The 15,374-nt window shown below is 41.2% G+C and overlaps 1 protein-coding gene across 4 annotated transcripts in view; it reads left to right on the forward strand.

Annotated features, from left to right (window-relative positions):
• Positions 1-107: 107 nt before the first annotated feature.
• ASAH1 (N-acylsphingosine amidohydrolase 1) overlaps positions 108-15,374 on the forward strand; it is a 50,464-nt gene continuing 35,197 nt past the window's right edge. For 2 of the 4 annotated variants that reach the window (XM_042934352.1, XM_042934353.1), the window contains exon 1: positions 108-385. In XM_042934352.1, the coding sequence (XP_042790286.1) occupies positions 308-385 (78 nt within the window). In that variant the 5' untranslated portion in view covers positions 108-307. Of the gene's footprint in view, positions 386-13,916; positions 14,013-15,374 lie in introns of those variants that run through there. The other 2 variants (XM_042934354.1, XM_042934355.1) reach the window with 2 other exon arrangements.

Raw genomic sequence — 15,374 nt, forward strand, 5'->3', positions numbered from 1 at the left:
AACCACTGCCCAGGAGACCGGGGGAGAGGCCCGACCAATATCGTGGTCCTCATGCGAGCTCTGACTCCCATCGCGAGGCCTCCCCGCTCCTCACTCCTTTCGGAAGGCTTTCTGTTCTTGCTACACCTGCCGCAACACAGAAAAGCCCCAGCCTCTCTTTTTGGCCCCATCTCGTCGCTCGCCCCGCCCCGTCTCGTTTGGTGCGGCCCCGTGCATCTGGTCACGCGGCGGCGGGGCGAGGCCTGCTTTCGAGTTCAGGTGGTACTTCTTGCAGCCTCGGCAGGCGTCTTTCAGAGCTACCGGGACCATGCTGGGCTGGGGTCGCCTAACCTTCGTACTCTTGACCGTGGTTGCCACCTGCGCCGTGGCACAGAATGCGCCGCCGGTGAGTGAGCTCTAGGGGAGGGCGCGGAGAGGGGCATGCAGGGTGGAGGTGGCGCAGGTGCGGGTGTGGCTTTTAGGAACACCTGGTGCGGGGCAGCATCTTTCCGGGGTCTACGGTATCCCGCTTGGCAGTGTGGGTGCAGAGTGGGCTGGTGAACCCTACCTCGGTTTGATTCCGTACACCTTTGGACAAGAAAACCTTTAAGGAAATCCTGGCCTCGGCGGAATGCTGGTTGTGATTTGCACGCCCCCCAAATTTGAGTGATTGCACTTGTTCTACCAGTTCCAGGCCTGCGCATCCTGCACTGCTAAGAGAAAAGTTCAGTTGACTTGTGTACATAACTCAATTAAGCGAGAGACTGCTTGATGACTGGGGCATTCTTTTCCAGGTGAAGAGGCGCTGAGGGAGAGATTGCCCCCGAGGCTCCTGAGATCCCTGGGAAAGACCGAGGAGTCCACAATCAGGGCTGTGGGAGCTGCCCAGACTGGCCCCATGTGGCTGCTGTGGCCTTGACCCCCAGTCATGGGAACGCCTGTCCCGTGGCACTTTCCCCAGAAGGAAATCAGGGGAACCCAGATTTGTTAACTGCAAGAGACACTGAGGGACCAGCGTGACTTATTTTTACAGAGGAGGAAGTAAACCCAGTGGGAAAACGTTTAGCCAGAGGTTACACTATTGTTTAGTGAAGTATGTCTAGATACTCAGGCCTCTTGACACCTAGTCTGGTGCTCTTTCATAATTCTCTTCTTTGGAGACAGTAAAACTCCATTTGCAGAGTAAATGGACAGGCCAGCAGATCAGGTATAAAGGAACTTGGGTGCATCTGACCTGAGGTTAGATGAGGGTGGTCTTGAATAGCTTAGGATGTCAGCAGTGGGAACAAGATACGCATTCTCTCCTTTTACTCTTATTTTTCTGAGGAGAAATGATTTAAGAATAAAATCACGGTGGGATGTTATTCATTCATTAAAATTGATAGAACATTAAGCAAAAGCAGAATAAAATAGTATGTACAGTGATTTCAGTAACAGAAAAACACACAGTATATACATGTGGACAAGAACTAGAAGGGCATAAGAAGACATAAAATTAGGGTTGTTTTAGAGTGTGTAGGGAATTCTTTTGCTTTAAAGTGGTTGGGATTATGAGTATTTTAAAAGAGTTTAATACTTTGATACCCTTAAGTGCCTTCGGCTAAAGGCCAGCAGTAAACACATCTGTAGTTGAACAAATTAGGTTTATTACTCTTTACAGTGAAAAAGAACGCAAACTTTTGCCCTCTTGGTAGAAGGGCATTTGGCAAAACCTATTTCATAATCTGGACTTGGGTTGTGTAATTTGAGGGTGGGTCCAAGGAACAGGGGGTTTGCTCTAGATCGGATATTTAAAAAAATTTTTTTAATGTTTATTCATTGCTGAGAGAGAGAGAGAGAGAGAGAGAGAGCGAGCATGAGTTGGGGAGGGGCTGAGAGAGAGGGAGACACAGAATCCAAAGTGGGCTCCAGGCTCTGAGCTGTCAGCACATAGCCCTACGTAGGCCTGAACCTAGGAACCGTGAGATCGTGACATGAGCCTAAGTCGGAAGCTCTTAACCAACTGAGCCACCCGGGCACTCCACGATTGGGTACTTTTAAAATTCTGTGACTGGGTAAAGAAGAAACTTTAATTTAGCAAGAGAAGGGGATGTTTGGTATTTTGTAGGTTGCACAATACCCTTGTTTTGTCTGTGCTTAAAACAGAAGTAGCCTTGCTTTGTTTCATTTTATCATGTCTCAGAGTAACCTTAACTGCAGTGGGTATTCCATGAAATTAGTTATATCCAACAGGCAAACAGAAGTGGCCTTCATGTAAGTATCATACCAGTTTGTAATCATACTGGGGTCTAATTATGAACCTCTGAACAGTTTTAGATGTCAGGGCCTGCTTTTTTCCCCCCTTTCAATACTTTATTTTTTTCAAGAAGGTTTTTATTTTATTTTAAAGTTTATGTGTTTATTTTTTAGTAATCTCCACATGCAGTATGAGGCTCAAACTCATGATCCCGAGATCCAGGGTCGAATTTTGACTGAGCCAGCCAGGTGCCCCTCAAGCAAGAGCCTTGATGAAGCTGTCTTTAGAAGAACAGTAGTTCTTATCTAGGATAAGGGTTGTCAAAATCTTGTCTAGCTACTGATTTTAGTTTGGGAACCTGTTTTCACAAATCTTTAATGAAATGAGAAAAATGAGGGCATCAAACCAAAATTGTTCATCTAGAATGTTAGCTGCTATTCTAACTTTATGGCTTTTCAATTTTTGTTATTAAAGTGTTCTTTCTTCTGTGTGTGTGTGTGGGGGGGAGTTGTTTGTTTTTAACACCTCCACATAGAAGAATAAAAATTTGGACTCCCTTGTGCTGGGCCTCTCTTAATATTTTATTGATTCGAGAAATTCTGGCTGAAAGGACCTTTGGAACCTCATAGAAGTCTAGTGACCTCATTCCCTGATGAGAAGAAGCACTTTTTGAATCATACGATAAACTGTGCATAGCGACTTAGTAACAAGAGATATTTCAAAACTACTTTTAATAAATGTGAACAATGAAGACTGGCTTTAAGTTACAAACAAAATTATTGATTTGGAATGTCTGTGGGTTTTGTGTTTGAGGCTTTTCAGAGTATAGCATATTTTAAGGTCTTCCTGAGTCATTCTTAATTACTGACTTTATTAAAAGACCTACTAAAAGATGGTGGTGATGGGAATGGCACAAGAAATGTCTGAAGAGGGAGATGGACACAGTGTCATTCAGGGCTCTGTGGCCTTGGGAAGAGTTTTTATTTTATTTTTTTAAGTTTATTTATTTGGGGGGGGGGGGGACTCAAGCGCTAGTGGGGGAGGGGCAGAGAGAGAAAGGGAGGGAGAGAGAGAGTCCCAAGTAGGCTTCACGCTGTCAGTGCAGAGCCTGATGGGGGCTCAATCTCAGGAACTGTGATATCACCTGAGCTGATCTCAAGAGCTAGTCGGTTAACCGACTGAGGCACCCAGGTGCCCCAAGTGTTTTCATTTTAAAAAGTCTGGGGGTGGGGGAGGGGGCAGTATGCCTGGGTGGCTCGGTCATTTGGGCATCCGACTCCTGATTTTGGCTCAAGTCATGATCTGAGTTGATGAAGTTCCCGGGATTGAGCCCAGAGTCGGGCTCTGTGCTGGCTGCTGGCAGCCTGCTTGGGAGTCTTGCTCTCCCTCTCTCTCTGCTCCTCCCCTGTTCTTATTCTCTCCCTCCCATATTCTCTCTCTCTCTCTCTCTCAAAATAAATGAACTCTCAAAAAAATAAAAAGATAAGTCTGGGTTGGAAGTGAGCAGGGGTGGATATGAGGAGACTAGTCCAGGGGAGAACACAGGTGGAGGGTGACATACATGTGGAGGGTGGTGCAGTGGAGAGGGAGAGAAGTAGATGGTTCCAGAGAAAAGTAGGAGGTAGAATGAGCAGAAGGAAGGATTGGATGAGGAGGAGGGACAAGCACGTTTCTCAAGTGCTCAATCGGCTGAATGGCGGCATCACTGCCAGGAAGCACAGGACGGGGAAAGCTGGGGTTGGAAGAATGAAGATTGTTTTTATTCTGGTTAGGTGGCATTTCCCGTGGCTCTAGGGTATCCAGCAGGCCTTTGGGACGGAAGCTCAGAAGAGGGAGATTGGGAGTCCCAGGCTTATCACTTGAAGCCTTAGGAGCAAGTGAATGTTGAGCAAAAAGGTGACACAGAAAAGAAGAGGACTAAGCAGGGGTCAGGGCACCTGCACACGTACATGTGTCAAGTAGAGAAGAGATGGCAAAGGTGAAGCAGCAGCCACAGTGGGAAGATGAGTCTTGGGGAGGCTCAGAGGAGAGAGTGGATAGTGGTCTCCCTGTGCAGGATGCCACTGAGATGTCAGGTGTCCGTTATATTTGGCAGTTGGAGGACACTGGTCACTTGTCCTGAGCGGTGTTGGGAGCAGAAGATAGCTTGCAGTTGGGCTGAGGAGTGATGAGAAGGAAAGGAATCAGCATGGGAGAGATGACTGTTGTCAGTAATAAATGCGAGCAGATTCTGAAACCGTGTGAAAGTGAAACCCAATGGCCCAGTACTTAATTGCTGGATCAAATTTATTTATTTTTATTTTTTAATGTTTATTTATTTATTTTGAGAGAGAGGGAGAGGGAGAAGGAGAGGGAGAAGGAGAAGGAGAGGAAGGGACAGAGAGAGGTAGAGCGAGAGAATCGCAAACAGGCTCTGCACTGTGAGCATAGAGCCCAATGTGGGACTCGATCCCACAAACTGTGAGATCATGACCTGAGCTAAATCGAGAGTCGGACCCTTAACCGACTGAGCCACCCAGGCGCCCCTAAATCAAGCTTCTTTTTATGCATGAACTTCTCGTATGATTAATAACATTGTTGACATGAGCTACTAGGTCAGCTTTTGGCAATGATTTTCACAAAGTTTCCACAAACCACATACACACCTTCTGGCCTGGCCAATATTACTGTACTGTGTCTGTGTTCCCCCAGTACGTCAAAGGAAGGAACACACAGGTGTAATCTGTTCCCTTAGCCAGCAAATACTGCATGCCTACTGTGTGCCAGATTCTGTTCTGGATGCTGGGAACGGGTTAGTGATAGGTATAAGGATCCTAGCCCTCCTGGAAGGTTTATTCCCCTTCCTTTCACCTGAATATTCCTAGTTTAACAGAGTGCCATGCCATCAAAGGTGAGAAAACAAGTAAGTTTTGCTTGCCCATTTGAGTTTGTTACATATGCAAGAAACATGCCTTACTCAGTAGGTAAGTGTCTGCTCTGTGGTACACAAGAGAACATTTTAAGAAACAAATCTTAGAAAATTGTTGTCGGTAAGTTAAAGAATTAAAATTGTCTGGCTAGAATTGTTCGACTTCTTTTCTGATGGTGTGAACACGGTGTGAGTTACGTAATTTCTTCGAGTTACCCTTCATTGTCTTTTTCTGAGTATGTGAATAAGACATGTGCACGAGGACTTCCTGAACTTTTTTGTAGACTCTCAGAAGCACCCAGTTCGTGGACCGGTTCGTCTCTCTGATTCTGCAGGACTCAAATATTTTGAGGACCTGGATGAGTCAGGTCATTCCTTTTAGGCATGGAGCATTTGAGTTGCTAATGGAAGAATTTTCACTTTCTATGTTGTTTTCCTAAATGATAGTGTGTCCAGTAGCTCTGTAAGTTTTTTTTATGAGTGGGGAGGACATAGAGATTGTTTAATTTCAAAGAGGTTCAAGTTCCTATCAAATAACTAGAATAATCAGAGAATTCACTGACCCAGAAAGTGTTGACAAAACACTTTCCAGAGATTTCCACCATTTCCTCTGGTGCTGGGAAGCAAAAATGAGAGAGAGCAAGTGAGAGAGAGATTGAGATTCTAAGTTGGTTGTATTTTTTTCCCCCGTGGTAAAGTGCAGCACAATATGCCAGGCCAACCAAATAGCACCTCTACCTATCCCCTAGTTGTAATCTTTACCTGTCACCTATTTAAATATTTACCTACCTTGATAAGGATGTCTATTATTTAAACTATGTATAGTTAATTTTGGTGATAGTAAGAAACTTTATATAACAGATGAGATTATTGTAATTCCATTTCAAGTCTCTACATAGATTTTGAAGTGGTCTTTCCTTGTTGAAATCTCCCTTGAAGGTGAGGATACCGCTGTCTCTACCCCCAAATCTAACCTTTTTGTTTAACATGACTTCGGTGTTAATACCTTCTGAGCACCTGAAATACTCTGGTCTTGAGCTGATGCGTTAAAAAATTTCATTCGCATTTAACCTTAACTCTTTCAGCCCGAGTTTATGTAGATGTCATGTCTGTACTTCATGTTTATTTTTTGCTGCCAGGATTATCCTAATACGATGTTTTATTGGCCTCAAAGTCCCACATATATTATGGGGAGACTGCTCTCACCTCTGGGGCAGGTTGATTTCTCTCCTGGACTTGATAGAGCACTTTTAACTTTCCTCACATTGTCTCATAAGAAATATACCTTGTAGTTCGATTTTTTATATTGGCTTTTCCACCCAGCTCATGCAGATAGAATTATTAGGGAGAGATGAGCATTATTACATTGCACTACTTGCCAAGTTGATGCTAGTGATTGTTAAAAGCCCTGAAGGGAATTTAGATTGTTCACTATTAGGAATTAAATTGAGGCATTGGTTTTATTGCTATCTCTGTGGGAAACTATGTGAGAGAGAGCAGGGAGTGGGGGGGCGGAAGCTGGGCCGGGGCTTTGGAGACTGGCTCTGTCTTCACCTGTGTAACCTTCTGTCACTGGTGGAGATGGGCCTTGCATCCAGAACATGAACCTAAAGTTCCTGATAACTTGAAATTCGGTAAAAGGGCTTACATTGGATTTTTATGAATCAAATCACATCTTAAACTAAACAAAAGTTGTGATATTTAGGAGAATCTTATGGTGAATAAGTTAGAATGAAGTAAGAGCTGCATTTCTAAAGTTAAGAATTACCCTTATGCAATGATATGTTTGGAAAATTCATAGTTGCACCTTAAGACTTTAGGTAGAGTGCTACTTTTTGGTGTCCTTTTCTGACTTTGCTAGAGAAGGACTGGTGAGTGACGTGCCCTCAGTGCAGTTATATATTGTTGTCATTGTTTGTAATTCCAGTTACTTAACACAGTATAATGTTAGTTTCAGGGTATAACACGGTGATTCAACACTTCCATACATCACCTGGTGCCCATCACGAGTGTCCTCCTTGATCCATCTCCCCTCCAGTAACCATCCATTTGCTCTCTATAACTAAGAGTTTGTTTCTTGCTTTGACCCTTTCCCTTGTTTCTCCTTTGCTTGTTTGTTTTGTTCTTTAAATTCCACATATGAATGAAATCATATGGTATTTTGTTTTTCTCTGACTATGCTTAGCATTATACTCTAGCTTCCTCCATTCATGTCATTGCAAACGGCAAGAGTCTGTTCTTTTTATGGCTGAACAATATTCCATTACATATATATTACCACATCTTCATTTACCATTCATCTATTGATGGACCCTTGGGCTGCTTCCATGTCTTGGCTATTGTAAATAATGCTGCTGTAAACATTGGGGTGCATGTATCCCTTTGATTTAGTATTTTTGTTATCTGTGGGTAAATACCCAGTAGTGGAATTACTGGAGCATAGGGTAGTTCTATTTTTAACTTCTTGAGGAATCTCCATATTGTTTTCCAGAGTGGCTGCACCAGTACGCATTCCAACCAACAGTGCAGGAGAGTTCTTTTTTCTCCGCATCCTTGCCAGCACCGGTTGTTTCTTTGTTGTTGATTTTAACCATTCTGACAGGTGTGAGGTGATACCTCATTGTGGTTTTGATTTGCATTTCCCTGTTGATGAGTTATGTTGAACTTCTTGTCATGTATCTGTTGGCCATCTGGATAGCATCTTAGAAGTGTCTGCTGACTTCCTCTGACCATCTCTTAATTAGATTGTTTTTGGGTATTGAGTTGTATAAGCTATTTTTTGGATATGTCATTTGAAAATATCTACTCCTATTCCGAAGGTTGCCTTTTAGTTTTGCTGATTGTTTCCTTCACTGTACAGACGCTTTTTATTTTGACGAGGTCCCAGTAGTTCATTTTTGTTTCCCTTGCCTCAGGAGACATGTCTAGTAAGAAGTTGCTGTGGTTGAGGTCAAAGAGATTGTTGCCTGTTTTCCCCTCTAGGATTTTGATGATTTCCTGTCTTACATTTAGGTCTTTCATCCATTTTGAGTTTATTTTTGTGTATGGTGTAAGAAAGTGGTCCAGGTTCATTCTTGTGCATGTCGCTGTCCAGTTTTCCCAACACGATTTGCTAGAGAGACTTTTTTACGTTGGATATTCTTTCCTGCTTTGTCAAAGATTAGTTGACCATAGAGTTTTGGGTTTAATTCTGGGTTGTCTAATTTGTTCCATTGATCTATGTGTCTGTTTTTGTGCCAGTACCATACTGTCTTGATGATTATAGCTTTGTAGTACAGGCTAAAGTCCAGGATTGTATGCCTCCAGCTTTACTTTTCTTTTTCATGACTGCTTTAGCTATTCAGGGTCTTTCGTAGCTCCATACAAATTTTAGAATCCTTTGTTCTAGTTCTGTGAAAAATACTGTTGCTATTTTGATAGGGATTTCATTAACTGTGTAGATTGCTTTGAGTAGTATAGACCTTTTAACAGTATTTGTTCTTCCAATCCATAAGCATGTAATGTCTTTCCATTTCTTTGTATCCTCGTCAGTTTCTTTCATCAGTGTTTAATAGTTTTCAGAGTACATTAGTTTTAGTCCTAGGTATCTTATTATTTTGGGTGCACTTTTAAATGGGATTGTTAGTTTTTCTTTTTGCTTCATTAATGGGGTGTAGAAATGCAACAGATTTCTATAGATTGATTATGTATCCTGTGACTTTACTGAATTCATTTATCCATTCTAGCAGTTTTTTGGTGGAGTCTTTAGGGTTTTCTATATATAGTATCATGGCACCTGTACGTAGTGAAAGTTTTACTTTTTTTTTTTTTTTTTGTACCAATTTGGGTGCCTTTTTATTTTTCTTTTTGTTATCTGACATTTGTGGCTGATACTGTGTTGAATAAATGTGGTGCTTGTCTCATTCCTAACCTTAAGGGGAAAGCTATCAGTTTTTGCCCATTAAGGATGATGTTACCTGTAGGTTTTTCATATATAACCTTTATTATGTTGAGGTATGTTCCCTCTAAACCTATTTTGTTGAGGGTCTTTATCATGGATGGATGTTGTGCTTTGTCAAATGCTTTTCTTTGTCTATTGAAATAATCTTTCTCTCTTTCTCTTATTGATGTAATGTATCATATTGACTGATTCGTGAATATTGAACTATCCATTCAACATAGGAATAAATCCTACTTGATCATGGTGAATGATTTTTTTTTTAACGAATTGTCAGATCTAGTTTATGAGTATATTGGTGAGGATTTTTGCATCTGTGTTCATCATGGATAGTGGCCTGTAATTCTTTTTTTTTTTTTTGTGGTGTCTGTTTTTTTTTTTAATTTTTTGTTTTAATTTTTTGTTTTAATGTTTATTTATTTTTGAGAGAGACAGAGACAGAATGAGAGTGGATTAGGGGCAGAGAGAGAGGGAGACACAGAATCTGAAAGAGGCTCCAGGCTCTGAGCTGTCAGCACAGAGCCTGATGCGGGTCTCAAACTCACGAGCCGTGAGATCATGACCCCAGCCAAAGTCGGACGCTCAACCGACTGAGCCACCCAGGCGCCCCATCTGGTTTTGATACTAGGGTAATGCTGGTCTCTTAGAGTGAATTTGAAAGTTTTCCTTCCCCTTTTGTTTTGGTAGAATTTACCTCTGAAGCCTTCTGGCCCTGGGCTTTTGGTGCTGGGAATTTTTTGATTACTGACTCAGTTTCTTTGCTGTCTGCTCAAATTTTCTGTTTCTTCGTATCTCAGTTTTGGTAGTTTGTATGTTTCTAAGAATTTATCCACTTTTTTCTAGGTTGTCCAGTTCGTTGGCGTATAATTTTTCATAATATTCTTCTATAATTGTATTTCTGTGGCGTTGGTTGTTATTTCTCTTATATCATTTGTGATTTTATTAATTTGAGTTATTTATCTATTTTTCTTAATAGGTCTGGTTAGAGGTTTGTCAGTGTTGATTATTTCAAAGAAGTAGCTCCTGGTTTCATTGATCTGTTCTATTGTTTTGTTGTTGTTGTTTTATTTTGTTTTTTTAGTTTCTGTATCATTGATTTCTGCTCTAATCTTTATTATTTCCTTCCTTATGTTGATTTTAGGTTTTGTTTATTCTTTTTCTAGCTCCTTTAGGTGAAAGATTACTTTGTTAGAGATTTTTCTTGTTCTTGAGGTAGGCCTGTATTCCTATAAACTTCCACTTAGAACCACTTTTGCTGCATCCCAGAGGTTTTGGACTAATGTGTTTTCATTTTCATTTGTTTCTATGTAATTTTTTTTCTTCTTTTATTTCATGGCTGACACATTCATTGTTTAGTGGCATCTTATTTAACCTACATGTGTTTGTTGTGGTCTTTCTAGATTTTTTTCTTATAGTTGACTACTAGATTCATAGTGTTGTGGTCAGAAAAGATGCATGATATGACCTCAATCTTTTTGAATTTGTTGAGGCTTGTTTTATGGGCTAAAATGTGATCTGTTCTGGAGAATGTTCCTTGTGCACTAGAAAAGAATATGTATTCTGCTGTTTTAGGTTGGAATGTTCTGAATATATCTGTTAAATCCATCTCTTCTAGCATGTCATTCAAAGCTGTTGTTTACTGGTTGATTTTCTGTTTACATGATCTGTCCCTTGACATAAATGGGGTGTTAAAGTCCCCTACTATTATTGTATTGCTATCAATTAGTTCCTTTACGTTTGTTATTAACTGTTTTATATTTTTGGGTGCATAAATATGTATAATGTTATATCTTCTTGTTGGATTGTCTCCTTTATGATTATGTAGTGCCCTTCTTTGTCTCTTGTTATAGTCTTCTTTTAAAGTCTAGTTTGTGGGGCACCTGAGTGGCTCAGTCGGTTGGGTGACCGACTTCGGCTCAGGTCATGATCTCACAGTTCGTGAGTTCGAGCCCCGCATCAGGCTCTGCGCTGACAGCTCAGAGCCTGGAGCCTGCTTCTGATTCTGTGTCTCCCTTTCACTCTGCCCCTCCCCCACTCATGCTCTGTCTCTGTCTCAGAAATAAACATTAAAAATAATTAACCAAATAAAATTAAAAAAAAATAAAGTCTAGGGGCTTCTGGGTGGCTCAGTCGGGTAAGCGTCCAACTTCGGCTCAGGTCATGATCTCGCGGTTCGTGAGTTCAAGACCCACATTGGGCTCTGTGCTGACAGCTCAGAGTCTGGAGCCTGTTTCTGATTCTGTGTCTCCCTCTCTCTGACCCTCCCCTGTTCATGCTCTGTCTCTCTCAAAAATAAACGTTTAAAAAAATTTTTTTTAATAAAATAAAATAAAGTTTAGTTTGTCTGATATTAGTATTGCTATTCTGGCTTTCTTTTGACGTCCGTTTGCATGATAGATATTTCTCCATGCCCTTTCTATTTTTAAAAAAATTTTTTATTTATTTTGAGAGAGACAGAGCACAAGCAGGGGAGGGGCAGAGATAGAGAATCCCAAGCAGGCTCCATGCTGTCAAAGCAGAGCCTGACACAGGGCTTGATCCCATGAGCCATGAGATTGTGACCTGAACTGAAATCAAGAACCAGACACTTAACCGACTTAGCCACCAGGTGCTCTTCCATGCCCTTACTTTCAATCTGTACTTGTTGTTAAGTTTAAAATGAGTTTGTTGTAGCCAGTATATAGATGGATCTTGTTTCTTGTTTCATGTTTCTTTATCCATTTTTATCCATTCCTGTTTTTTTATCTTTTTTTAATCGCCCTATGTCTTATAATTGAAGCATTTAATCTATTTACATTCAAAGTATTTGATAATATGTATGTATTGTCATTTTATTATTTGTCTTGTGGTTGTTTCAGAAGATTTTCTCTGATCCTTTCTTTGTATTTCTGTCTTTCATGGTTTCCTGATTTTCTTAGTGGTATATTTGGATTTCTTTCTCCTTGTTCTTTGCACGTTTATTAGTGGGTTTTGATATATAATTACTGTTAGATTTGTATATAACCACATCTGAATATAGCAGTCTATATTAAATTGTCGGTCATTTGTGTTGGAACCCATTCCTTAATCCTCTCTAACCCATGTTTTAGATATATGTTATGTCTTATGTCCTTTTACTTTGTGAGTTCCTTGACTGATTTTTATACAGAAATATTACTTTTTACTGTTTTCATGTTTCCTACCTTTATACTGTCACTTTTGGTCTCTTCTGTCCACTCAAAGAGTCCCCTCTAATGTTTCTTGCAGGGCTGGCTTAATGGTCACGTATTCTTTGAGTTTTTGTTTGGGAAACACTTTTTACCTCTCCTCCTAGCTGAATGATAGCCTTGCTGGTTAGAGTATTCTTGGCTGCAGATTTTTCCCATTCAGCACTTTGAATATATCCTGCCACTTCCTTCTTACTTGGAAAGTTTCTGCTGAAAAATCTCCTGCTAGCCTTATAGGTTTTCCTTTGTAAGTTACTGCCTTGTTTTATCTTAATGCTTTAAAATTGTTTTATCACTAAATTTTGCCAATTTAATTAAAAATAGTCTTGGAACAGGTCTGCTTTTGTTGATTTAAAAAAAATTAATTTTATTTTATTATTTTTTTTTTTTTTAATTTTTTTTTTTCAACTTTTTTTTTATTTATTTTTGGGACAGAGAGAGACAGAGCATGAACGGGGGAGGGGCAGAGAGAGAAGGAGACACAGAATAGGAAAGAGGCTCCAGGCTCCGAGCTGTCAGCCCAGAGCCTGACGCGGGGCTCGAACTCACGGACCGCGAGATCGTGACCTGGCTGAAGTCGGACGCTTAACCGACTGCGCCACCCAGGCGCCCCAGAAAAAATTAATTTTATTTTTGAGAGAGAGAAGAGAGTGCAATCAGGGGAAAGGCAGAGAGAGACACACACAGAATCCAAATCAGGCTGCAGACTCTGAGCTGTCAGCACAGAGCCTAAAGTGGGGCTCAAACTCATGAACTGTGAGAACATGATCTGAGCCGAAGTCAGACACTTAAGTGACTGAGCCACCCAGGTGCCCCTGCATTTGTTGATTTTGATAGGAGTTCTTTGTACCCCCTGGATCTAGACATCTGTTTTCTTCTCCAGATTAGGAAGTTTTTAGCTATTATTTCTTCAAGTCAGTTTTCTAGCCCCTTTTCTCACTCTTCTTCTTTTAGGAGTCCTATAACATGAATGTTATTACACTTGATGAAGTCACTGTGTTCCCTAAATCTTTTCTAGTGTTGCATAATTATTTTGTCTCTCTTTTGTTCATCTCGATTATTTTCCATTACTGTTTTCTAGATCACTAATTCATTCCTCTGCTTCTTCCATCCTGCTGTTCATTCAATTAACATGTCTCTCGTTTCATTTGCTATACCCTTTATCTCTGCTATATTATTCCTTATCTCTGTGTTAAGGGTCTCATTCATGTCTTTCACTCTTTTCTAAAGTCCAGTGAGTGTCCTGATGATTGTTACTTTAAATTCTCTATCAGGCATGTTACTTTATATGTGTTTCACTTAGATCTCCGGCTGAGGTCTTGTCCTTTTCTTTCATTTGGGATAAATTTCTCTGTCTTCCATTTTGTCCAAGTGTCTGTGCCTGTTGCTGTGTGTTAGGAAAGTCAGCTATATCCCCTATTCTTGAGGATAATGGCCTTATGAAGAAGAGGTCCTACAGTGCCCTGCCTTATGGTGTCCTCTGTTCTCCAGGGCCTGGTGCTTCCTGGAGTATCTCTAGTGTGTGCTGCCTATGCTCTGTTTCTGGTGTCCTGGACAGTTTATCTGTGAGACCAGTTGTCTACAGAGGCTCTCTTTGCCTGTTGTGGGCATTGTTTGGTCCCTGGTCTGAATGTCGCACATTTTGACTAGGTGTGCTCTGACCTGTGAAATGAGACCTTTTGCCACCCCTGATGGAGCAGAAGCTCTGCAAAACTCCCACTTTGGAAGACGCAGTGTGAGCAGGAGGTGAGCCAGTGTTCTGGGGGAAGGGCTCCACTGTGTTGAGACTGAGGCAAGCTTATTAGGAGGGGCAGTTCCACTGGTGTGTGGGATCAAGGCTTGGTTTAAGCACCTTAGGCAGTAAGTGTGGGAGTGGTGCTCGTTCCTGCAGGTGGTCCTGTGCTTATGCTGAGGGTCAGGGAAGGGAATAGTGGCAGTCGATTCCTTTGTTCCTAGAGGGGTCTCTCTGTGAATGCTGTCTCTCTGGGACATCCTCCTACATGAGTGAATAATCCTCAAACTGTGTGCCCCAGGCACTCTTCACATCGCTATTTCTACACAGTTTCTGCAGATTGTTTACCTGCTTTCTGTCCAAGAGCAGCACAACGCCCTCTGGGGTGTTTCCCAGCCAAGCCCACTGACCCTTAAAACTCCAGGCTTTAAGCCCCACTGCTTGCCAGAAGTCAAAAAATTTGGCCCCTCTTGCTTTCTAAGTCTATTGCTGTTGGGATTTTGTTTTGCCATGTGCTCCCCTGTGTGCTAGTTTGTCACTTGCCCTTCTCTATGACCTTGGCTCCCTCCCCACGGCAACAGCCACCATCTGTTTTTCTCCCATACTGCACATCTCTGTACTTCCTGCCTTCTTCAATGTGGCCTCTTCTCTACCTTTACTTGAGTAGTATTTTCTGCCACTTTTCATGTTGATTTCTGAGACATTTAGGATGATTTGATAGTTATCTAGTTGTGTTTGTGGGATGAGGAAAGCCTAGGGTCCTTCCACTCTGCCACCATCTTCCTGTGCTTGCTCTGTAAGTTGTTATTTTAAAAATAATTTTAGATAATGATGCTTTAAAACACTAAAAAACAATGTCAGAGACTCATTCTTTGAAAATATTCCACATCATGTAAATGAAATGACATTATTATTTTTTTAAGTATATTTATTTTGAGAGAGCAAGAGTGGAAGGGACAAAGAGAGAGAGAGATTGAATCCCAAGCAGGCTCCACATTGTCAGTGCAGAGCCCAATGTGGGGCTTGAACCCATGAACCATGAGATCATGACCTGAGCCAAAACCAAGGGTCAGACACTTAACCGTCTGAGCCACCCAGGCACCTCAGAATCATGTAATTTTGAATTTAATGTTTTAAAATTTCTACCAAAGCATATAGTCCAAGAAAATCAAATGATGTAGATAGGCTTATGATGAAAATCAACAGTCTTCTTGATTTTTTCCATTCCCTTCCCTAAGCAAACACTTTTAACTGTTAATACTCAGGTGACATTCAGCCAGAACCTATGTCTACTATCACACTAGTAGTTTGCAGCTGTCTTTTTTGATTAATTAATGCTTGTGTAATATTGGGGGCAAAAAGTTTTGAATCTCTCC

The sequence above is a fragment of the Panthera leo genome, chromosome B1 (genome assembly GCF_018350215.1).
Source record: "Panthera leo isolate Ple1 chromosome B1, P.leo_Ple1_pat1.1, whole genome shotgun sequence".
NCBI classification, from domain to species: domain Eukaryota; kingdom Metazoa; phylum Chordata; class Mammalia; order Carnivora; family Felidae; genus Panthera; species Panthera leo.